The sequence below is a fragment of the Leucoraja erinacea genome, chromosome 40 (genome assembly GCF_028641065.1).
Source record: "Leucoraja erinacea ecotype New England chromosome 40, Leri_hhj_1, whole genome shotgun sequence".
NCBI lineage: Eukaryota > Metazoa > Chordata > Chondrichthyes > Rajiformes > Rajidae > Leucoraja > Leucoraja erinaceus.
The window spans coordinates 6,743,399-6,768,651 of NC_073416.1; the positions used below are offsets into that span (position 1 = coordinate 6,743,399).

Sequence of the window (25,253 nt, forward strand, 5' to 3'; positions counted from 1 at the left end):
AAACTGCAAGACCAACGTCTCATATTCCACCTTGGTAAGCGATACCACCCCCCCTCCACCCATCAAAATACTTTCTTTCCATTTCCCTGCCCACATCATCCAGTTCATTACCTTTCCTCCACCTGCTGATCTCCCAGTCCTCCCTGCTCCTTTCCACCCAACTCATCCGCACCCGTCATTCTACTCTTCACACCTCACCCTCCTTATCAGATTCCACCATTTGGACCATTTTGTCTTCTCCACTTGTCGCCTCCAGCCATGGTAACCATCTCCACCCAACTCATTGGTCAATCAACCTTTCCTCATCTGGATTCACCTTCCACCTCACTCCTTGCCCTTGCCTCTCACGACCAGCTTTCTCCCCCTCCCTACTCCATCAGTCTGAAGATGGGTCCTGACCTGAAATGTCCTCTGCCCATTCCCTCCACCAAATCCCTCCAGCTCTCCATCCCTCAGTTGTTATGCTTGGGATTTTTATCCTGCTGGTGTTGAGATGAACATGGACATTCAATAGCTTGCATCTACCAACTCCATCCCACCTTCCCAGTTGGGTTCTATTTTAAATCTGCACTGTATTACTAAGAATTTATAATCCGCTCCCACAGCATCAGGCATGTTAAAAAACAAAATAAATCACACAAAATGTTTGCACAAAAAATAAAGCCATTTTGCTCTCCTGGAGTTGTACAAAAGTCATTCCTATTGGCCAGAAACGTAGACCTTACCTGGCACTTGATTCCCGCTTTGCTACAGGGGCACACCTCGGGATCACAGTAAAACCTACAGTCACACCCGCATTCCTCCCTGGATGAGCGAATGGCCCGTAGCTCGTGCTTTTCCTCCGTATCAATCCTGTTGACGCCCGATGCACGTAACAATGCTCTTCGCCTTTTTGTGGGTAGTGGTTGTAAAAAGAAATAGTCATCTACCTCAATACTGTCCACATCAATGTCATCATCGGAAACGTCATCAATGGTGAGTACATTGGCCTCCTCCGACTCAACCATACCGTTCTTGGTCAACTGTTGGGGAAAAGATTAGAGTGGTTTAAGTCCAGGTGCCTGTGCTGCAAGTACCTAGACTTGCGTGGCAAGACAGCCACTCAATTCTGCTGTGTGATTGACTAAGATCATGGGTGATCCTGTACTTCTCTGCCACCCAGTCCCCATTCCCTGTCGAAATGATCTGTCAGATTCAGCCTTGAATGTACTGAGCAAAAGGCTATATGGGGGTGGAAGTGAATCCCAGAGGATCACAACCTTCTGCACAAAGGAATATCTCCTCAACTTCGTCTTGAACTGGTGGTCCCTCAAACCTCACTGCTGGATTTACTCTCCAGTGTGAAGAAACAGCCTTGGTACCAACCCTGTCATTTGGCATCATTGCACATCAGTGCAGTACCTTCACCTGCCCAGGTCACCCCTTTGTGCCAACTCTGGCTCAAGGCATTCACGGAGGCTTGGTCACTTCTCCTTCCTGCAACTGCTCTACCCCTCACACTCCTATAAAGGTTGCCAAACACGCACATTTGCATAGTCAGGCCTTCCCTCGGCCAAATGGAAAGTCCGACTCATTAGCCAACATGAAGACCATTTCTAAAGAAAGACAAAATGCTGAAGTAACTCAGCATGTCAGGCAGCATGTCTGGAGAAAATGGATAGATGACGTTTAGGGTCAGGACCCTTCTTCAGATTGATTGCAGGGGGAGCGGGGAAAGAGGGTCTCACAGAACTCCTTACGGGCAAAGGAAGGGAACTTCTTCAAAGTAGGCATGTCCAAGGAGATTTCGTAGTGGAGCAGTCAAAATGTAACAAGGAACTGCAAATGCTGGTTTCTGACCGACTTTTGATCAATATTGAAAAGTTTTCTTTGTACACGACTTTGTTTTTCTTTGGGTTGTCCTGGAGACGAATCTTTAATGTTCGAGTCCAGAAAAAATCCTGGATGGTTACATCTCCAGTGAACTGCCACATGAACCTTAAATGCATGTTATGGTGCCCATCGCCAATTAATTGTGGCTATTTTGGAGCTGGGTTCTGAGCCACAGACCCCAGACTAAAAAGTTTCTCCTAGTAGCAGAACCATTTAAAGAGAGAAAAGACAAAGTGCTGGAGTATCTCAGTGGGTCAGGCGGCAAGTCTGGAGAACACAGACAGGTGATATTTCAGGTTGGGACCCTTCTTCAGACTGATTGTGATAAGGGGGTGGGGGAGATTAAGGTGGAGGAGAAGATAAAGCCTGGCAAGTGATCGGTGGATACATGCGAGGGTTTTTTTAAATGATACAGGCAGATGGTTGGACAAAGGCCAGAGATGAAAAGCAATAGGTGTGAAATAAACATAGAAGATTTGCAAATTGTGAAGTCGAAGGAAGGAATGTAGGTGAAAGGTCCATCGACTGGCATCAACCACAAACCCAACAACTCCCCAGTTTCTGTCCTGGGCCTCCTCTATTACCAGAGTGAGGCTACATGTAAACTGGAGGAACAGCACCTCATATTCCGCTTGGGTAGCATACAACTCAACAGTATGAACATTAAATTCTCCAATTTTAGGTAACTAACCAAAAACGCGTCCCCCTTCTTCCTCTCTCCCCCAACGCCTCTTCCCTGTGCCCCACCTGAATTCACACTGATTTATCCCCTCCCCTTCCTTTCTCTGGCGTCACAATTTCTATCCAAATGTCACACCTTTTGTCTTTTCATCTCTGGCCTTTGTCTAAGCATCTGCCTATTATTACAAAAAAAAAACAGGCTTTGTGGTAGGGCGATCAATCTGAAGAAAGGTCCAAACCCGACCTGTAACGTCACCTGTACATGTTCTCCACAGATGCTGCCTGACCCGCTGAGTTACTCCAGCACTTTGTCTCTCTATTTTGTAAACTAGCATCTCCAGTTCCTTGTTTCTCCATTTCCAAGGAGAAAGGTGTTTGACAGCTCTTGATATGGTTTGCTGGATGGAATCTTTGGTACAAGGACAACAAAATGGTGGCACCATAGTAATCTCCACAAGCAGTGCCATCCCTCCACAATGTTTGTATTATCTCTCGATGTGTGGAAGGGGAGGTGGGAGGAAGATCAATCAACATCAGCTGTGGCCCCAAGGGTGTCCACAATGCACTGGGAGGTATCTGTGCAAATCTTGTAAATCAAGTTTGAGATTTCTTCATCCTCAAACCCATAGCCCTTAACATGACCTTTGTTTAGGACACAAAGCAGGAATGCAAGGCGAGGTTACAATGTTTATTATAAAATGCTAATAAAACAAATTTTCCTCATTTGAGAAAAGTACACAAAGGTAGTAAGAGGCTTTTTCAATGTCTCCATAAAATGCTGAAAAACCATTTCAGAGATATCCAGTGAAAAGTGCGCATGAACTCTTTCAGGTTGGTAAAGTAGTCACTGTTTTGCCATCGTCAGCCTAATCACTAAACGGGGCCACGGCCTGCAGGAAGAAAACCAATAGAAAAAGACAATTACTCAAATGACGATGTAAATGTGCTAAACTTTCACTAAAGAGTATCCGTTTTCACGGACCCCCATGGTTCATCTAAGTGATTCATAATGGTGCGCAGCCAAAGAACCCAGTCACCTGAGGTAGGCTTCTCTGGACCAGGTACAATATTCCAATGTCACAGGGAGAGCACGGCCTGGCAACGTTCAGTCCTGCTTGTGGAGTGGGGTAGTTTGTAACAGGTTGTGCAAGTAGCCATGGTGGAGCATCATCACAAGGAAACAACGTGCACAAGGGCAGAGCATGTCGAACTGCACTGAACAGCTCATATATACGCACATATCCACTCAACGGTGAGCTGGCAGAGTGCTGTGGGCTAAGTGCAAGTAGCAACACATAGGGGAGGCTTCATCATGGAGACTACAGTGAGTGTACAAGCCATTTGTCACAGCCCAGCAGTTTCCCTGATGTGTCAATCTATAATTATCCCCGACATCAACACTTGGATTCTAAACTGAGCAGTTATTCGGATTTATTTGTATTTATAAACAGGATTCACTCCACGCGATCTCATCCGAGGATGAGTCTCAGTTCCCCATTTCCACTGTCCCATTTGGGCAGGGGACAAGGGAGGGCTGGGGAGAAGATCCTTTAGACCCGTGGTTTCATTTGAGAAGGATGAATTTTGGAGCACGTCTCTGCTCAGATTGCACTCCTTCCAAACATTAAATAAACAGATTCCATCTGAAGCCCATTTCTAAGACCACCATTCTGAGCCATTGTCTCTTCCTCCCACTGGCAAGGTCAACATTTAGTGCCATCCCTAACTGCCCTTGAGAAGGTGGGGGTGAGCCACCATCTTGGACTGTTGCCATCCTTCTGGTGAAGGTGCTCCCACATTGCTGTTGGGGAGTGTTCCAGGAGTCAGATCAAGTGACAAGGAACAGCTTAGATTACATTTACTGGTTGGGATGGCAGGCAACTTGGAGGGGGAACCTCCAGGCGATGGTGTACCATGCACTTGCTGCCCTCGACCACGGGATAGTTAGCATGACAATGGGGGAGGTCCCGTCTCACAAATGTTATATAGGAAGTGAAGATGATTAACGAGGGTAGCGAATGTTGCCTACAATTTGCTTGAGCAGGGGTCATCAGGTTTTGATAGGTCTCTGTACCAAACTAAATGTATTGGAAACATTAATAACTAAACCACAACAAGAGCTGACCCGTCTCTTAGGGCACCAGCAATTCAAGAGCAGCCTTGAGCATTACCTTGAGAGACAATGATAACAAGGCTTTACATTGAATTGGCCCTGAAACTGCAGATTGGAACAAGCAATTCTATAGGAGAGAAAAACAAAGTTGATGATCTGGCGATGAGGGGGCGGGGGGAAATATAAATGCTAAAGACATTATAATTATCTCAAAGAACATTCTCCTTGGAAAATACTAGTTACTGATACAATTTGGTGCAGTGTGCTTCTTCAGCACACACGACCATGGGAAGCTTATTGAAAGGTTTACGTTTGTTATAATTTCACAAACAATTGTTCTACTCCATATCTCAGAATGCATTTCTCCTATGTAGGTTAAATGATTTAAACACACACAAATGCTCTGAAAATCAGGGCTGTGTGGTGGACTGAGAACATGCACACAAACGCCCAATTACTATTTGTTCTCTGCACCCAGGTGCTGGCACGAACTAAGGAGAGAGGTTGAATTTATGACATTTAAAGCAAGAATTTCATTGTCCTATCTGGGACACGTGACAATAAATTCTCTTGAATCTACCTTTCAGGTTTTATTCACTCCTTTGTTTTACAACAATACATTTGCTCTTTCTAAAAATACTGGAACAGCAAGGCAGTTCACATGAGAACATAATTCCCCCCCATAAACCACCCACAGCAGGGCTGGGGATAACTCGCTTGAATTCAGCTGCCATTCTTGTGCCTCCATCATGTGCTAGAATGTTCGCTGTGGTGAAGGGGATGACTTTTGAGCAGCAATTGAACAGCTGGTCCTATGCTCACAGGAGTTCAAAAGAACGAGAGATGATTTGAGGGGGCTTAACAGTGTGGATACTGAGTGGATGTTTCCCCTTGTGAAAGAACTTAACACGAGAAGCACAATAAGGGGTTAGTTATCTAATTAACACAGAGAAGAGGTGGAATTATTTATATTGAAGGACATGAATCTTTGGAATTCTCTCCTCTGGAGAACTGTGAAGGAGGAGTCAATGAATATATTACAGGCCGAGACAGTGTTTTCGACCTTCAATCAATCAAGGATAATCAAGCAGGAAAGTGGAGCCAAGGCCAAGTTCAGATCAACCATGATCTTAGTTAATGTGGGGCAGGCTCGAGTGGCCCTCCCGCTCTTATTTTGGACAGACATATGGATAGGAGGGGTTTAGAGGGCTATGGGCCGAATGCAGCAAACAGGACTAACTTGGTCAACATGCACAAGGTGGGCCAAAGGGCCCGTTTTTGTGCTGTATGGCCCAATGATTATGGGAGACTATTTCTTATGTTACTTCTCTGTGAGAGCTGACTCTCTTCCTCTTAATTCATCCCAAAGCTTTCCTGAGGTCTCCCACCAGAGGCGTTGGTCTCAGTTGTGTCTTGCTCCTCCACTGGACCCTCCTACTCCCCTTTTCCACGAGTTGTTAAACCGAGGGGCCGCTTCCTCTGTGCCTCGGTTTTACACAAGATTCCTAAAGGCACTATTCTGAAGAAGGGTTTAAGAAGGAACTGCAGATGCTGGAAAATCAAAGGTAGACAAAAATGCTGGAGAAACTCAGCGGGTGAGGCAGCATCTATGGAGCAAATTTTCCTTTGCTCCATAGATGCTGCCTCACCCGCTGAGTTTCTCCAGCATGTTTGTCTACATTCTGAAGAAGGGTGGGAGGCTGCTTCTCTTGGCTTTCTAGTTTGAGGGAATCGAGGGAAATTTCTACACCCCCGAGTCACTCAGGAACGGGGCATGTAGTGAACTAGGACTGGGCTAACTAAAACATAAACCTTGAAGAAGGGTCATGACCCGAAATATAATGTCCATTTCTTGCCACAGATACTGCCTGACCCACCATGTTACTCTAGCGCTGCGTTTTACTCTAGATTCCAACATCTGCAGTTTATTGTGTCACCATCTCTCCTTAAAAGGCTGTGCAAACATCAAAGAACTCTGAGCAACAGAGGTCTTGCCAGACACCAAGATTTTCAGACACCTTTCTGAAAAGCTAGAGCTTACACTGTCATGCAAAGAGTTTCTCATTTGAGCAGTAATTTGAGTAAAGGCACACTGAGCATGCACCAACAAGCAGAGTGCGAGACACAGCCGCTGTGAAGTGACAACGTGTTAATAAACTCTGCTCCTCCAATTATTTCACAAAGCAATCAACCCGAGCGACTGCCACCATGTTCCACCTGCTGCATGCAATTGGAACACTTTGTTCAGCACACGTAGCAACACTACTGAAAAAAACAGGCAGGTCTTCAAACAATTTTGGGCAGACCAAAAAGTGGGACAACGAATGGTCATGGACAGACTTGCCAAGTTCTTAGTGAAAATTGTCGAAAGAGCCTTGTGTATAATACTCAATTCTGAGCTTTTGCCGAATTATAATCACAGTACTCTGTGTCCCAAATTCATTTATATTTGACTAGTGAAATCAACCATGGAATGAAAAGAGGGAGAAAGGTGACAGGACTCCAGCAAAATCTATTCACACCTTCCTCCACCAATTAGATACCATCGCCTCAAAATTGTACACCCGTCAAAGTCTGCGAGAAAATGCTGGCAGCACACGGCAGAGGGAGGTGTCATCACAAGACATGGTTGAGGGCTGTGGTGCCCTTTTTGGGAGCAGTTGCGACTCACTCTGTACTGAATCTCTGAAGTTCATTCCAAGCAAAGGTGTGCAGATGAATGCACTCAGCAGAGACCACAATAAGGTCAGTTCATAGCAACATAAACAAGCAGAATTCGACACCCAGCACACCCTTCCCTTTGTCATGTGCATCAGATGACCTCCTGATTCCTACATCAGAGTCAGGATGTCTTGTATCCAAATCCTGTTTCAGAAACATGAACACAAAAATTAAGACCAACATTAAAGAGTTGCCAATGGAGTGATTCCCTGCGGGATGTGTGGGGCAAGGGAGCTGTATTTTTGGCAGTTGTATTTTTGTGATGAAGTATAAAAAACACAGCTCATTTCTCCATCACTACTTCTCAATATGAACATACAATTTCCTTTGAAACAATGTTAGAGATGACAATTTTAATCCTTAAATCACCATTCCTAAAGTAACTGGTCGAAATAAAGAGCACTTGCATTCAATTGAACACAGTTTCAGCATCAAATAGTCACAATGGACAGTGTTGAGGTTTCACGCTGATTGGACATTAATGAATATTTGCCAAAGGAATCTTAAGAATTCTGCAAGGGTCACTGTCTAATCCAATATAATTCACATAATTCGCTTTTTAAAAAATGACTTGCAAGTTACTCCAGTGGAATTTATATTGGAGAAAATTTCAGGAGATAGAGGAAAACATTTCCACAACACTGACTGCCAAACATACCAACAAGCCATACACATTTTATTTACCTTCATTTTGCGCACATTGAGTTTCTCTTCCTTCAAATGATCACGAAGCATTTGCCGGTGAAGGTGTTCCTGCTCCTGAGCATACTCGCAGAGTGTGTACCTGCGGATGCAGTTGTGGCGCCTGGCCATGCCGAGGGAGCTGCCACCTTGGCTGGGCACACTGGTGAATCCCTGGCGGCGGGTGAAGTAGTAGACAGTGACCTGATCAAAGCGAACGTTCTTGGCCCTCAGCCGCTTGTGCTTCTTTAGGATTGAGGTTGCTGAAACAGAGCAGAGGGGTTGTCAGTCACTGCTCTGTGAACGGTACAAGGGAGTAGAAGACACACACGCACATACACAGTGCACCAACATTCACGGAGAGGGCACACTACAGTCGAATCTATCCATTTTTGAAGACCCCCTGTGGGAGGCTGCCGTGCACAAACTACCTGGCAAGTTTCCTCCATAATGAGCACTTCAAAAGAAAAAGTACCTAATTGGCTGCAAAACAGTCTGGGGCTCAAAATTGCACGTCTTTTTTTCAAATAGGAAGGCTAGGCAAGAGGGAATTAAAAACACTAACACTTAGACCACTACAGCACAGCTAGTAGAGCCGCTGCCTCAGTGCTAGAGAGCCGGGTTCAATCCTGACCTCTGATGCTTTGTGCATATAGAGTTTGCATGTTCCCCCCCCCATTCCCAAAGACGTGCGGATCGGTAAGTTCATTATCCACTGTGCATTGCCTCTAGTGGGCAAAAGAGTGGTAGAATTTGGAAGGTGTGGATGAGAATGTGCGGAAAATTAAAATAGGATTAACGTACAGTTAGCGCAAATGAGTGATGGACAGTCGATGTGTACTCTGTGGTCTAAAGGGCCGGTTTCCGTGCTATATCTCTCTATGAGTGCCTTCTGACTTTGGTGCCTTCCCACACAGTGGGAAACTTTGATTCTGCTGTGTGGGGATGTTTTATGTCAAACCCTATAGTGTGTTGTGTCCTGTTGATTTTTATTGTATGGCTGTATGGGAATTTCATTTCACTGTGCCATCTGGCACATGTGATTAATAAATCTATCTTGTATCTTGTCTTTCAGAATCATATTATATAGGAAACAATTCAACCTTATGTGTACTTGCCAATTTAAAAAAAAATGTTTTAATTTTTTAATTTTTTTTTAAAGGAACTATCCACATCCCCTGCGACCCCAAGAGGGAAGACCCCCTGCCGCAGAGTCAGAAAGCCAGATGAGCTTTTAAACCTCTGCCATGATATTAGTCCTGTTGGTGAGAGGCAGGTTTGACTGCTCAGAGAACCCAGGCTAGTCGACATTCGGAGTCCAACATCCTTACAATTCACCTTGGCGGAGGGGGACAAAAGCTTTTTAAGTCCAATCCTGAACTCAAAGGTCAGTGTCAGAACAGCGAGTTCTTCAGGGTCCATCAATCATCTGAAGCAACGAAGGAAGGATTACATCAAATTAAAGCAGCTTGTCCCTTTGTGAGAAACAGACAGTGTCTGGGGAAAGGGAAATCATCTGTGAAATTTGGTTGAAATTGAACAGAGCCTTTCACTGAGACAGGAAGAACAGGTTTCTGGGAGCACCATTTCCAATTTTCAGGAAACAAACACATCACCTCAGCAGTTTTGTAAGGCCCATTAGTTTGATCTTTACAGATGATTGTTTCTCACGGAGCCCATTGTGAAGACTACTTTGTTGCAGCCCAGCTGCAGAAAGGCCTGTAAGCTCTTTGCAAGAGAGGTAGTGTCCCCCCTGCCCCTTAAATTAAAACATTTTGGTTTCCCCTTCCTGACCCACTCGTCTGTGCGGTAAGGTCGCTACTAATTCTTTGCTATCCGTGTCTTTTTGAATCAAGTGGCTTGCAGAGACTGATGGGAAAGGCAACCGACTTCATAACAAGAACACCACATGCTGGTCCTTGATGAACACTGTACCAAGTTTGTAAAATAAAAACACATAATTATTTTTGAGAGTAGCGAGGTTAATGCGAAACAGGCAATATTGCATCAGATGCCTATTATACAGCGAGCATGATTTTCAGCTTAACAGTGAATGAAATGTAGAATTGGCAGGAATGTAATAACTACCACCATGACACTTGTGATAGACACCACGACCCTACACTCAGCAAAATGCTGGATAAAATCAGCTGAGTCCAACCCAGAAGGGCAATTCGGTCCTTCTAAGTGTGCTACAGACACACTTAGATTTACGGAATCATTGAGCTTCAGCATGGAAACAGGCCTTTCAGCCCACCTTGTCCATGCCAACCAAGTTGCCATTCAGGGCTGCAGTCCAATTTGCTCGAATTTGGCCTATATATCCCTCTAAACTCTACCCAGCGTCATAATTCCAAAAGCACCTGTTTTTCTGTGCTTAGTGCGGACATTTCAAGTTAGTGAACAGAAGAGTTATTTCAGGAATGTGAAAGTCAAAATTAGCCAATGCCAACACAGCAAAGCCCATTCCCAGCAAATCAGCAGACCAAACGGGGTTGGAGATTGCAACCTTCACGTGGTCCGCCCTGTTTCGACTAATGCAATCAACCTGGCGTGCACAATCAAGTAAGATCAAATAGAACAAATTGTCCTACAACTTTAGGCTGTGCACGTGCAAGAAGAAGAAGCAGCACCAAACCACCACCACCCATCACCCCCCCTCCCCCCCCACCGGTCGATTTACCGAGAGACAGTTTGAGAATGAGGGGTGGAGTGGAATCAGTTGTCACATGGAACAGTCAAGGCAACAACTGTCAAAAGGTTAGATCATTTGAAACAGATGAGGCAAAGGGCTATGGGGGGAAAAAAGCTTAAGGTACTGTGAACTTAAGAGTCTGCACATCCCTATGGGCTGAACCACCTCCTTTGCAATGAACCCTGGCCAGAGATCCTTGCAGATTAAAAAGTGATTGCTTATATGGATGTGGGAGTAAATTCAGTCCAGCTCCGCCATCTTTAAAGCTCTTTGAGAAATAACAATATTCACTGGATTGATTAAAAACAAGGTTGTAGCTCGTACCCGTTGTCCTGGTGCCAACATTCAGTTCACTAATTTTCTTGCAGCCTCTTATTTATTCCTCCTTTTCATATTGTGAATACTTAAAAAGGCAAACAATGCAGGCAAGAATAAATGGAAGGGACTGATGCCACATCCCATTCAGAAACATTCACAGTGGTCCTGGCTATCAGTTGCCTCGTCCCCCTCTAGTTTCTCTCCCTCCTCTCGGAATGGAAACATTTCCACCACTGTGTAAGATACTTCTATCTTTCCTTATTTGACAATGTTCTAGGTTGTTTTAAATATGAAAAAAAGCACAAACTCCCAGCATAGAGGTCAAGTAGGCTGAATATTGGCACAGGAACAGAAAGGCTGTAGAATACCGGCTTTGGGGTTTCAGTTTCAAAATTGACAGGGCAAAAATTCCCACATCCCACTAGGGTTATGATTTGATTTTCTATTCTCACCACTTAGTGAGGACAACTAAAACACTAAACATGCTAAGGCTGCAATACAAAGGTGAGGCGCTGCCCCGTTCAAATGCTTGAGACACCTACGGCGCAACTCCCTGGAGCTGGGAGAGTTGAGGCTGTCACAGCTGTCTGCACTGTCGCTGCTGGAAACATCATCATCCGATTCCTTGGGTGAAGAGCACAAGGACGAACCGTCCACCTCTTCAAACTTGCGCTTCAGGTTCACACTCACTTCTACCTCCATTGTTCACCCTGTTAAAGAGAAGGAGAATGTCACCGCACAGAACTATTACCGTCACCTCCCCTCATTATATAAGTAATAATCATCATCAGCATGTGGATCAGCATCTTTAGATCACCGGAATTACGGAAAATAAAGTTACGCTTCCAATCCCAACCCCAGGATGTCACAAAAATGCAGCTAGAGTTGTAATTTAGACCAGCAATTTGTGCAGAGAAAGCCGCCACAAAGTGCAACATGAAAGTGAACAGATAATGTGTTTCATGATTGGTGGGCAAGGGATACATTTTGTTCCTTTAGCACCAAGGAAAACTCCCCTACCGTTCCTCAAAATGCGGCCAGAAATTCTATCACCGGAGCTCTTCAGTCATGTCCAAACACTTGGCACGGGTTACTGATTTGATCAGCCATGATCACAATGAATGGCAGTGCTGGCTCGAAGGGCCGAATGGCCTCCTCCTGCACCTATTTTCTATGTTTCTATGTAACACTCCCACACTTTGACGCTCTTTCAGAATTAGCTTGTCACTCGTGCACTAAATGTCAACACAAAAGAATCCCTCCATTTCATCAAATCACTTGCACAATGTGGTATATGAATGTACAAGAGGCATAGATAGGCCAGTTACCGAGAGTCTCATTCCTATGAGTGTGGTGTCAAAAACTAATGGGCATAGGTTTAATGTGCAAGATAGCTTTAAAGAGGACATGAAGGGCAAATCTTTCCACATGGGATATGGAATTAATGCAGGCAAGGAGAGTAGTGTGGATGGGCATGGTGGTCTGCATCAAAACGTTGGGCAGAATGGTCTGTTTCTACGTTCTATGACTCATTCTGTAGCACTGTTTGAGTCCAATGAATTCATGCATCCACACCCCCACTCAATGGCTTCCCACAGAAGGCTGCGCAGTGTGAAATCTGAGCACTTGCAAATCATTTTCTAATCCTTTGCTGCTGCCAAAACAAATTGGGCTGCATTTTAAGATGAAAATTCACCAATGGATGAACATTTTTTTGCAACCCCCCCACCCCACCCACTCGTCTTGCCTGCTTGTAATGCTGACTGCAAGTGAGCCCTCAGTACTTGCAATTCACTTTGGGGTATGTCTGAGTTTCATTCTCTCTGCTCCTAACTTCCACCACAGTCAAGTCACCGCCACTGGCACAGAAAATCTGCTGGAAGGTGAACTCCCACCATGCAGAGGGTTGGTTGCAAGTTCAGAACCCACAACCAACCACATACGCCACTTCAGTGTAGAAAGAGGGAGTGCTGCACTCTCAGCTGGGCATTGAAGGTCCCAAGGTCCTAAACAACACCAAACTTTCCCCAAGTGTCTCATAAGTCGACAGGCATCCCTCACTTTGTACCAGATGAGCTGACGATTGCTATTTGCTGGAACTTGCAGTCAACAAATTGGCTGTTATCTTTTCTATGTTACGTTAGTGACTTCGCTTCAAGTGTGCCCAGAAATTATACCTTGGTCAGCCAATATCCACAAAACACAAACAAACCAGTCTCCAATCTCTGTACTGTCAGTGCTAAAAGACAATCATCTAACAATCTGAGACGCCTTTTTAATATAATGTACTCATACAAAACAAAAAAGGAAGACTTATCAGTTATATCTCTGGATGCAGAGAAAGCATTTGATCAGGTAGAATGGCAGTATTTATACAAAGTACTCCAAAAATTCAATATGGGAGAGAAATTTATTAAATGGGTTAAATTACTATATGATAAACCAATGGCTAGAATACTAACTAATAATATGTTATCTCCAAAATTTCAATTATCGAGGGGCAATAGGCAGGGTTGTGTTTTATCACCCCTGCTATTTGCACTTATGATAGAGCCGCTAGCTGAAAGGATAAGAAGGCATCCGGATATTCAGGGATATAATACTAAGAATACTAGTACAGGTGCACAACCTTTTATCCGGTGTTCCGGAAACCGAAAAACTCCGAAAACCGGCCATTTTTTCCAGATGTCGTCTGCGCACCAAAGCTCGCGTTTGGCACCAAACTTGACCCGAAACGACCCACGGTCAACCCAGGTCTGTATTACTGCAGCGGCTGCCTCCTCCCCAGAGACCGGGGAGACACTTAAACATCTGTAAATCACTGCTTGAATGTTAGTCAGTTAGTTTGGAGGGCTTTTATGTGAAGGGGGGGGGGGGGGGGGGTGAAGGGGTAAACTTTAATTCTTAGTCCCCTACCTGGTCGGAGAGGCGGGGAGCGGTCAATGCCTTACCGGGTCGCCGTGCAGTAAGCTCCGCAGCGCTGTGGCCGGTGGGGCTGCGGGCGTCGCCGGTTGTAGCTCCGACCCCGGCAACTCTACCCCTGGCTGCGAGGCGCTCCAAATCCAGCGCGGCCCGCGGCTGGACGCCCCAGCTCCGCGAATGTTGGAGCGTCGCTGGATTTGGAGCCGCGCAGCCAGGGGTAGAGTTGCCGGGGTCGGAGCTCCAACCGGCGCCGCCCGCGGCCGGACGGAGCCCCCAGCTCCGCGAGGTTGGGAGTCGCCGACCAGGTAGGGGACTAAGAATTAAAGTTTCCCCCTTCACCCCTACACCACCACCACCACATAAAATCCCTCCAAACTAACTGACTAACATTTATGCAATGATTCTCCCGGTCTCCGGGGAGGAGGCAGCTGCTCCAGACTTTTCAAGCCGCCCGCGCTACCTACCTAATCTACGCTAAAAATCTTCCATTCGGAAATCCGAAAATGTCCGAAATCCGACAAGTGTCTGGTCCCAAGGCTTTCGGATAAAAGGTTGTGCACCTGTAATAAAATTTCACTATATGCGGATGATATACTTTTATATATTACAAATTCCCAAACGAGCATCCCGAATCTATTAAATCTAATAGAGGAATTTGGTTCTTTCTCCAGTTATAGAATAAACTGGAATAAAAGTGAAATTATGCCATTAAAACCCCAGAAAGCGAATCACCTATTAAAATTTCCATTTAAAATTGCAACGGAAAAATTTAAGTATTTGGGTATTCAAGTTACTAGAAGATATAAATCATTATTTAACGCTAATTTTATACCAATATACACTTTTTTTTTTTTTTTTTAAATTAGACACGAATATTTCTAATTTTATTTGGGATTATAAAGCACATAGAATTAAAATAAATCACTTGTGCAAACCCAGAGGTGGGGGGATTTGCACTACCTAACTTATTATATTATTATTGGGCAGTGCATATTAAGAATATAATTTATTGGTTGGATAGTTCTGCTCAACAGTTGGAATGGATAAGAATGGAGAAAGAGGTTGCTCCCCTTACGATTTAGGAGCGATCATCTTCTCCCCAATAAAACTGAATAATAGAAACATAGAAAATAGGTGCAGGAGTAGGCCATTCGGCCCTTCGAGCCTGCACCGCCATTCAATATGATCATGGCTGATCATCCAACTCAGTATCCTGTACCTGCCTTCTCTCCATACCCCCTGATCCCTTTAGCCACAAGGGCCACATCTAACTCCCTCTTAAATATAGCCAATGAACTGGCCTCAACTACCTTCTGTGGCAGAGAATTCCAGAGATTCACCACTCTCTGTGTGAAAAATGTTTTCCTCATCTCGATCCTAAAAGATTTCCCCCTTATCCTTAAACTGTGACCCCTTGTTCTGGACTTCCCCAACATCGGGAACAATCTTCCTGCATCTAGCCTGTCCAACCCCTTAAGAATTTTGTAAGTTTCTATAAGATCCCCCCTCAATCTTCTAAATTCTAGCGAGTACAAACCAAGTCTATCCAGTCTTTCTTCATGTGAAAGTCCTGACATCACAGGAATCAGTCTGGTTATATAAGAAGATATGTTATATAAGAAGAATCCAATTATACATAACACAATACGAATCTGGAAACAAATAAAATTAACTTTAAAATTAAGAAACTTATCAGTGCTAATAGTGAATAACCCAGTATTTAAACCATCTGGTATGGATACAACATATAGACAATGGGAAAGAGTGGGAATTAAAAAGGTAGGTGACTTGTATGAATTGGGAAATTTATTATCATTCCAACAACTAAAATCAAAATTTAAATTGAATAACAACCAATATTTTAAATATCTACAGGTATGTGATTTTATGAAGAAATATATATACCAAGATTTCAAAGTATAGAATTACCATCAACAGAGGCAACTAAAGAAGACTGGGAAAAAGAATTAATGACAAAAATCTCAAAAGAAACATGGGAAAAGTATTTGATATATATACACACATAAATGTTCGATCAACGCTAGACATAATTTAATTCAATTTAAAATATTACATAGATTATATTATTCAAAAACTAGATTGAATAAATTTTATCCAAATATTTCTCCCATCTGTGATACATGTCTTTCTCAAAATGCCAAGATTACACACTCATTTGTTTCTTGTACAAAACTTTATACATTTTGGTGTGACATATTTGATATATTCTCAAAGTACTTTAAGACAAAAATGGAACCCAATACTGAAATGATTATATTTGGAGTAAGTGGAGATGGGAACAAATTAAATACACACCAAAACTCATTTGTCAATTATGGGTTAATAATAGCAAAAAAAACACATACTTAAATTTTGGAAAAATGCTAATATACCAACATTTAAAATGTGGATCAGTGATATGTTGGACACAACACATTTGGAAGAAATGAGACTCCTCCTAATAGACAAACAAGACCAATTTTTAATGAGTTGGTCTCCATTTATTAATATCTTGGATTCATGTGGTGCCATAGTATCGTGAAAATTAAAAGTTCCAGGTATGGGTGAAAGACGATTCAGAATATAAAAAATTCATCTCCTTATGGCGATTGAATAAACTCCCTCCTGCTCTCCCTCTTCACTTATTTCTTCTCTTCACTATTCTCTTTATCTGTCTTTCACTCACACTCACTAATCTATCCTTCACTTTCTACAACCTCGTTTTCCTTTTTCTCCTCTTACTTTTCTCTTTAAAAAAAAAAGAAAAAAGGAAGTTGTACAGAGAATGTAATATGTTAACATAATTTTTGTACCACTGTATTGTACTTACTTCTAATAAAAAAATTTTAAAAAAAATTGGCTGTTATCTTTTCTATGTTACGATAGTGACTTCGCTTCAAGTGTGCCCAGAAATTATACCTTGGTCAGCCAATTTCCACAAAACACAAACAAACCAGTCTCCAATCTCTGTACTGTCAGTACTATTGTGCCATGCACAAGATGGCTGTCATAACTGTGACAGGAAGTGGAAAAACAAGCCAGTTTAAAGGAGGTACCACAGACCTGGTGATGGGTGGTTAGAGGTGCTGCTCTTTGCTATCAAGCAGTCCTCAGCCAAAATTAACACTAGCTCCCTCCAGCAGGAACTGCTGGATAGCAAAGAGCAGCACCTCTAACCACCCATCACCAGGACTTATCCCACCAGCTAATGACTCTGATCCCAAGGACCTTTTACAATTCCAGCCTATCACCCCACAAGTCAGGGCAGGGAACATCACTTAGATGTCTCATGGCAGCTCAATCAAATCATGGATTTTGTTTGTCTCTGCAAGTGTAGGAATATGCCAAAGCAGCTGAGCCCTAGCCCAGATTACAAACCCTAGATACATCGAAATGCAAAAAGCAGAAAGGCGTTTTCATAACCCCAGCCTTCACTCTCTGGGAAAATCTGCAGTGTTGAGCAAAAAGTTTACAAATGCTACAATATTTTACCTTTCATTTCATCTCCAGGCAGCCAAGTTTCACTTCATTGACAAGCAAAATGGGAGCAAACTAGAATGTGATCACATACAGCAAGGCTCCCAGCAAACTAGGGCAACACAACACTGCTGGAGGGATTTGGGAAAAAATGTTCCTTTACGCAGCCCTCCCAACATCAATGAAGTCACCAGGACTCTGGCCAATTCCATCACTACACACCCATCTACTGATATTTCCCATTCAGAACATCCCATCCTGCTCTTCTGAACCTTAATGTGGCTGCAACATACCACATCTCCTTCTCAAAATTGAAATTCAATTAGCCGACTGTCCAAGAACTGATCCCTAACCTCAAACTAGTACAGGTCAAATCAAAACATATTGCCTCTATTATAGGTGTAATAAGTCAAGACACAAACAAAGTCATTTGTTTGGCCAAAGGACACACATTAGAGCACCAGACGATAACACAGAAAACTTCCTTGAAGATCCCAGCTGAGAGGTTTCAGTGCACCCATTAGATGCCAATGACCAAAGCCTCAGGTTCAGAGTAGGCACTGCTCACTTTCACTGCCCACAGTGTACCATTTCCCCAAGGGGTTGGGTGGGTGCAGGCTGGGGATCAGAGGGCCTTGGGAACAGTCCTTCCAGTGCTAGTGCGGAAGAACATTCTCCTCGGGTGCAGCTAAGTATTTTCATCATCTAGATGTCATTTCAGGGCAGCATTTCTGCATCGCCCCCATCATGCCCAAGAACCGGTATTCCCAGGACAACACAGTCCAGGTTCCCATGCTTTCCTCTGACTTTGTGGGCAGAAAATAGATTGGGGTTCCAAAAGTGACTTGTGGAACCAGGAGATGTTTGGTCCAGATTTTCCCCAAGGTGACTCAACACGATCCAGAAAGTGTCAGTGCGACTTTTCACTCTGGGAGCAGCAAGGCTGGGGGTGGATAAGTGTTGGAATTAATTCACAATGGATTAACACTGAAAAACAGAACAGCACTACACAAGCAAATATCCCAACCTGTTCCTCTGTGCTTCTCGTGTTCTTCATCAGAGAACATTTGTCGACCAGCCAAATGCCAATCTGCCTCCTCTCTGTACTCAAGGCAGCCCTGTACATCTGCTTCAAGCAGATGTTATTCACTTTACAATGTTGGGAACGAGTGCACCTAGCAACCAGATCAAATGCTTCTCCACACCAGGCAGTCGTGATATGCTCTGTGCTTGAAGGCCACTTCAGAGGAGTTACTGCTGAATGCAATTTTAATGAATGCATTCACATGACTGAGGCTGAAAATCGATGAGCATTGTGATGGAGTGCTGTGCTCCTGGCATGCCAGCTAATTTAAGCAATAGCTAACAAAAGGAGGAAAGACTAAGGCAAAACACAAGAGAGCAGCGATGGTCTGGAATTGACTGCCTACAGAGGTATGGAAGCACAGCCAGTCGATTTCTGCAAGAGGGAATGGAGAGACACTTGATGGAAAGTAATTTACCGAGATCCAGGGAAAGAGCAATGGGCAACAGTACAGACACAATAAGTTGAATGGCCTTCTCCTGTGCTTTTACAAATCTATAATGCAGTTTACTTGCCAATCTTCAAATCCAACCCATGATAAAAAGAAGCTCCCAGAAATCCGTTTTAACGAGAGGGTTTTTATTCCCGAAACAGATTCGTACGAGGCATTCTTGTGACAAACTTTAAAGCCAAAACTCATCCAGAGATCTTTTAGTTAACTTGAACGACTTTCGGCTGCACCACTGATGAGCACACGCAAACCGCTGGAGCCAATGCCTCACTGTTGCTCACTTAAAGTCACAAAGCAACTGGAGGGGTTAAATGCGCACAGATCCAGTCATTCCCTCCCCCTGTGCATCTTGACCTGCCATTGACTCATTGCATTATCAAAGAAAATAGCCAGCCAATCAGCAGCCCTCAAATCCAGGTTGATGAGAGCTTGCAGAACCTACCCTCAGCCCCTCTCCAGTCCTGTCTATCCAAGCGATCCACATTGAAAATTCCCAGATCATGGAATCAATCTGCAATGGAAGGATGTTTGTGGATCTACAGGAGTTAGCAGCAGATTCCTTGCCCATAGAGGGGACTCGGGATCTAACAATCAGCCTAATGCTTAACCCATCCTGCACTCTACATGCACTACGCTCCCCAAACAACATACATTGTGGCTGAAAGACATCAACAATACGCTGAATCCCAGAGCTCAATTAACATCACTAACTTGCCATTCTGGAAGTGGCACCAATCCAGGATGCGACCCTCTGATCAGATTCCACCTCTTGGCTCCATTTTCACTCTAATGGGGTTTTCGCTTACGAGGGAGCTCTGCAACAGGAGTATGGCCCTGGAGGACTGTTGCCAAAGAAAGCAAGGCACCATGCCAGATTTCAGAAAAATTGCTCAATCAAGTCCTCATTCCCGCTCTCTGATGAATTTAAAAGAGCAGAAGGATTATTCACAATGTTCTAAGGACAAATGTTAGCCCTCAAGCAACATCCTCGGAATAGAATAGCTGGTATTTGTCACATTGCTGCTTACAGGATGCTTAAATTGGCTGCTATTTTACTAACATTACAATGGCAAATATACTTGGGAAGAATTTCACTGTCCTTGGAAGTACTCAGATGGTCAAGCATCTGTAGAAAGAGAAACAGAGATGACAGGGTCAAAGACCTTTCACCAGAATTGGAAAAGTGAAACGTTAAATGTTTCTCTTTTCACAGATGTGGCGTGACCTGGTGAGTATCCTCAGTAGTCTGCTTTTATTGGTTTCCTGACATTCACCTCTTGATGTATGCAGGGCTGTGGATAGTGGTTGGGCTGAGCATGCACCTTTCTGGGCCACGCTGATGAATAGGTGTTTGCTCGTGCAACTCTGTGCATGCATTCATGTTCCAGCAAGTCTTTGCACAAATATTGTACTTTTCCATGGTAAATGCTGATGACCTGTGGCAATTGCTGGTCACGTTCCAACTGCATATTCATAACTATGCTGATAGTTGCACAGGTTTTGCTCTCTGCCTTTAGTTAAAATGGCTAACATTATTGAGACAGTGAAGAAAGGTAGCCCAAATATTCTTCTATTGAATCTGGATAAATAATTCCCAACAACTTCTGGGGAAAACAGTTTTCTACATATTGACATTAATATAAAACTCACTCCTTTTTCTTGTCACCCCCTGAAGATGCTCATCGTCAGTTTTTTGAAGGCATACAAGTGGTAGTCACCCCTTTGCTATTCAATTGGAAAGAGTCGAAAGAATAGTTTAGATTTTGCAGAGAGTGACACGACCAAGCATAGTCTTCAGTTAATGTGCAGATCATGCACGAGTTGTTGAAGTAGGGCATCCATTTAACCACCCTATCCTGAAGTGACTACTGTCTTTAATTAACTCATGAAATCTGGGTGTCACTGGCAAGGCCAAAATTATTCCCCACCCATTATTATCCTTAGCAAGGTGACAGTGAGCTGCCTTCTTGACTGCAGCAGTCCTTCCAATGAAGGTGCTCCCACAATACCTTTGCAGAGAGAGACAGAGAGATCTTTCATGAATGGAACGCTTGTCCTGCATAATAGAACATCTCCTCTCCATCAACCTGGTACTGCAGATAAGACACCAAGCTAAGATACTCATCTGTCTGATCAAGTGGACATTCATGATCCAGTGGTGGTGTTCAATGAGCTGTTCCCCTTGTGGCAAGATAACTCTACGCCTTCAAGATGAGATCACCTGGCATCTTTAAGTCACTAGTCAAAGACAATGCATTAAGTCCTGCTTGCATGCCAGGCTGTTCTTTGAGGTGATTGTTCACAGCACCAAGGGAACAATTCAGAATAATACAGCAAAGAATCCTCAAGAAAATGTCATCAACTCAGTCAACCAAAAGCTTTAGGTTTAAGTCATAATTATCCTGCACATGCAAAGAATCAAAGAACCAAACGTATACAATAAATCAGTTGCTTGTTCAACTAGGATAGAAAAAAACTGCGGCCTGCATTGTTCAAATCTCCCCTCCAAATAGGCTCAGCAAACAAATTGACATTACCATGGAAACGCCTTTGCCATAACCCATTTAAAAACATGTCACATGCAGTCTGTTCTTGCTGCACTTCAGGTCAGGTCACCGTGCACAATTTACAGAGTTTGGAGGTCCAACAATTGTGTTGGTGTTTAAAGTTTCAGACACTCCCCAGCAATTTGGTACATTTATAAATTATACCAATACCTTTACGAGAGACTCATTTACTTTAGGAATGGGACATATTTTAACGCTGGGAAAGGTGAATGCACAGCAATCTGCATTGGTTTACGATTGTCATTCAACGTGGACAGTTTGGCGTGGTCCCGCACACATTTGCCAGAGGCCTCAGCCCTTACCAAAGAAAGAACACTTCAATCCTGACGAGACAGATAATCCTTCTGGTGCCTATGGCTTCTCAATGGCACTGCTGGTCTGACCACTTGTCCCTTTGCACTGGAGACCAATCATTGGCCAAGTGGACGTTTTTTTCAGTGATAATGGACACCAAATGAGAAATCTTTTCCAAGGTAGAAGCTAATATTCACCATGGTTGATTTTAAGCTAATTTGTTGAAGGGTAAAGAAAGGAAAAATAATAATGTAATAATAATAATTAACAAATATTCCCTACAACTAAAAATCACCCCAGAGCTATTACGTATGAAATAAAAGGCACACCAAATTAAAGCAATTATTTTTTGTTTGCTGCCTTGGGACAACCAGTTTACGGTCCCATTCACCAATCACCATTCTGTATGCTAATCCACAATGGCTTCTGTTTAAACACCATCTTGATTTTAAAACTCTCCTACTCATTTCCTGAGCCTGCCATCCATCTTTAATCAGTGCCAATCCAAAACCCATCCCAAATCTGTGCACTCTTCCAATTCCAGCCTTTTGATCATTCCCGTTTTAACCATTTACTGTCTGGGTCCCAAACTCAGGAATTCCCTCCCTGAATTTCTCCATCCCTCTCTCTTCTCCTCTGCCAGCTTGTGTAATACACTAAAGTAGTTGGATTTCCATTAACAACAGGGACCTCGCTTTCATGCTTAAAATCACACCGTGGCAGCTGTGGAATTTAAATTTAGTTAAAAATATAATCTGACATTGCGTGAAAAAAGTAATCTTGGCAACAGTAATCTTCAAACTACCAGGCTATTGTAAAAATTCACCTGCTGCACTATTGTTGCTCGGGGGAGGAAATCTGCCATCCTTACCCAGTCTGGCCTACATAGGATTTCAGATCCACCAACATGGCTGACTCTTAAATGCCCTCTGAAATGGCTGAGCAAATTACTAAAACCCAATTACAGCTCACAGCTTCAAGGGGCAATTAGGGATTGGCACAGAAAGCAGACGTTTTACATTTCAACGTGCAGGGCTTTTTGTTTACAGGTTGATTTTTCAATGGTGGACTTCTTTCTGGCCACAATGAAGGGTCCTGGATTGAAAGACCAGTGGATGTACTTGGCTTCCCTCTCCCTCACACACCTACACATTTCTGCTCCTCACAATTATCTGGTGGTTTAATTCAATTAGTAAAGGCAAAGATAGACACACAACGCTGGAGTAACTCAGCGGGCAGGCAGCATCTCTGGAGAGAAGGAATGGGTGACGTTTCAGGTCGAGACCCTTCCTCAGGCAAAGAGTTCTTAATTCTGCTTTTGTCATTTTACAGGGCTACCAATGGACCAGTAGTTAACAGATTTTATTCAATTGATCAGACCACAATTGACTTGAAGAAGCCAATACCAGGCACAATTTCTATCCAGTGTTCCCAACAACCTAACTAGAGCAGTTTCCAAAATTAACAGGAACATTTATTCATTTTCAAAGAAATAAGCAACATAGAATCACTACGGTGCAGGTGGAGACCATATGGCCTATAAAGTCTATGTTAGTTCATACTCAGGCTATCCCATCAGTCCCATTCCCCCCCATAGCCCTGAAAATTATTTTCTCCAAGTGCCCATCCAGTTCTCTTTTGAAAGCCCTCCTTGGCTGTGTTTCTAACACCCTTATAAGCCACAAATTCCAAATCATAGGAGACCAGTATCCGCCCACCTTCAGATGTAGGTGTCTAGCTGAGCAGATAAAGCAGGGCTGTAAATAACACAGGGGCTCAGTAAAGCAATTTGTTTTTACTCAATGAAGAGTCCACTTCGTTGATCCCCCTCCATCCTCGAGTGTGAGACACCAACTCCGGCCAAGCAGAGCAGACTCCTCCAGGTCCTGTCAACGACCAGCCTCTGGCAGTAGACCAACACAATCGGCCAGACTGCCTGGGCACAACAAAATATCAAAGCCCAAGCTCACCCTCAGTCAAGTACAGTTGCGTCCTCCATACTCCCTGTGAAAGAGTTGCTGTCACTGTAAAACTTTGCTCTCCCCAGTAAATATAAAGTATCTCTTAGCAGTTGCGGTAGTCCATTTAAAAACCAAAAATCACAGGGCACATTGCTGACTAGAGTCCAGCTGCTGCAGAGATAGAATTGTACTGCATTTATGGTGGGATCACAGTATGATTCATGACCCAGACTTGCAACAGAAGCCGATGAGGAAAACAAATGTCAACCACCCGAGGATGAAGCAGCATGCTAGACCAAGGATCAAGGTCAAGGATGTCAAGTTCCCAAGAAATCTCTGGAGCAGGACTGGGAATGATTAGGCAGGAGGAAATTCTCACTTAATTGAACTGTAAAAGAGAGATGTTCAGCCCATCATGCTGATGCCTGGAAGAGCAGCGTAATCAGTCTAATTTCACTGCTCAGCAAAACATTGTCTTTAGGTTTTGAATTTCATTTCTTTCACTTTATTCACTGTGATCCATCAGCGTGGGCTATACCCATCAGCTTTTACATTCAATTCCAACCTTAATCTGTAATCGCCCACAACCAAAATACCTAGTCAGCCTCTCAAAAATACATTTTCCCATTCATCCATTCCACCTCCCCCCCCAATCGAAAATAAGCAGCTTGAATTAGGTTTATCAGCTGAGGTGAAGTAATAATACATTTTACATGTTCCTATTAATGCAAATCATTTCACATTCACTTGACCTCTGCCAAAGTGGATACAGATTCATGCTTCGCAAAACTGGGTTCCCTTAGAACCAGCGTATTTGGGGAACATTTCCCCCATTTTAGTGCCCTGGTAATTCTACCCTTCCTGCTACTTACAGGAAAACAATCCTGCTTTCGTCAAAATACACTGTTATAGTTTGGACTATGAATTCAGTTTGCTGCATCTCATACTCAGTAAAATAGACTGGCTTTGCTCTTAGTTCTGCTACAATACCAGCTAAATCCCACACCACTGAACGCATTGGCCAATTGTGGTGCAGATACTCTATGGAACATCTTCTTTGCTCTACCTATTGTATTTGAGTTCAGTTGGGTTGTATCTACAGTATGTATAGTACTATCTGATTTGACAGCATGCAAAATAAAGATTTTCACTGTAACTCAGTGCACACCACAATAATAAATCCAAGCCTACTATCAAATATACCAAAGATAGACACAAAAAGCTGGAGTAACTCGGCGGGACAGACAGCATCTGGGTGACGTTTTGGGTTGAAACCCTCTTCAGACATGCGGGCATTCCAAACCGGATCGGAGAATATTCCACCTCTTAACTTTATTACTAATAACTTGAACAAAAAGACCTTTGATATTTGGCCACCTCCATTGCCAGCACCTCCTTGGAGGCAATTTGCATGAT

At 43.5% G+C, this 25,253-nt stretch overlaps 1 protein-coding gene across 6 annotated transcripts in view; it reads right to left on the reverse strand.

Moving 5' to 3' along the window:
* LOC129714649 (cysteine/serine-rich nuclear protein 2-like) overlaps positions 1 to 25,253 on the reverse strand; it is a 71,213-nt gene that overhangs the window by 12,871 nt on the left and 33,089 nt on the right. For 5 of the 6 annotated variants that reach the window (XM_055664375.1, XM_055664374.1, XM_055664372.1 and 2 more), the window contains 3 exons: positions 11,624 to 11,791; positions 8,072 to 8,331; positions 726 to 1,022 (listed from right to left, as the gene is read on the reverse strand). In XM_055664375.1, coding sequence (XP_055520350.1) covers positions 726 to 1,022; positions 8,072 to 8,331; positions 11,624 to 11,783 — 717 coding nt within the window. In that variant the 5' untranslated portion in view covers positions 11,784 to 11,791. The remainder of the gene's footprint in view (positions 1 to 725; positions 1,023 to 8,071; positions 8,332 to 11,623; positions 11,792 to 25,253) is intronic. The other variant, XM_055664377.1, reaches the window with a different exon arrangement.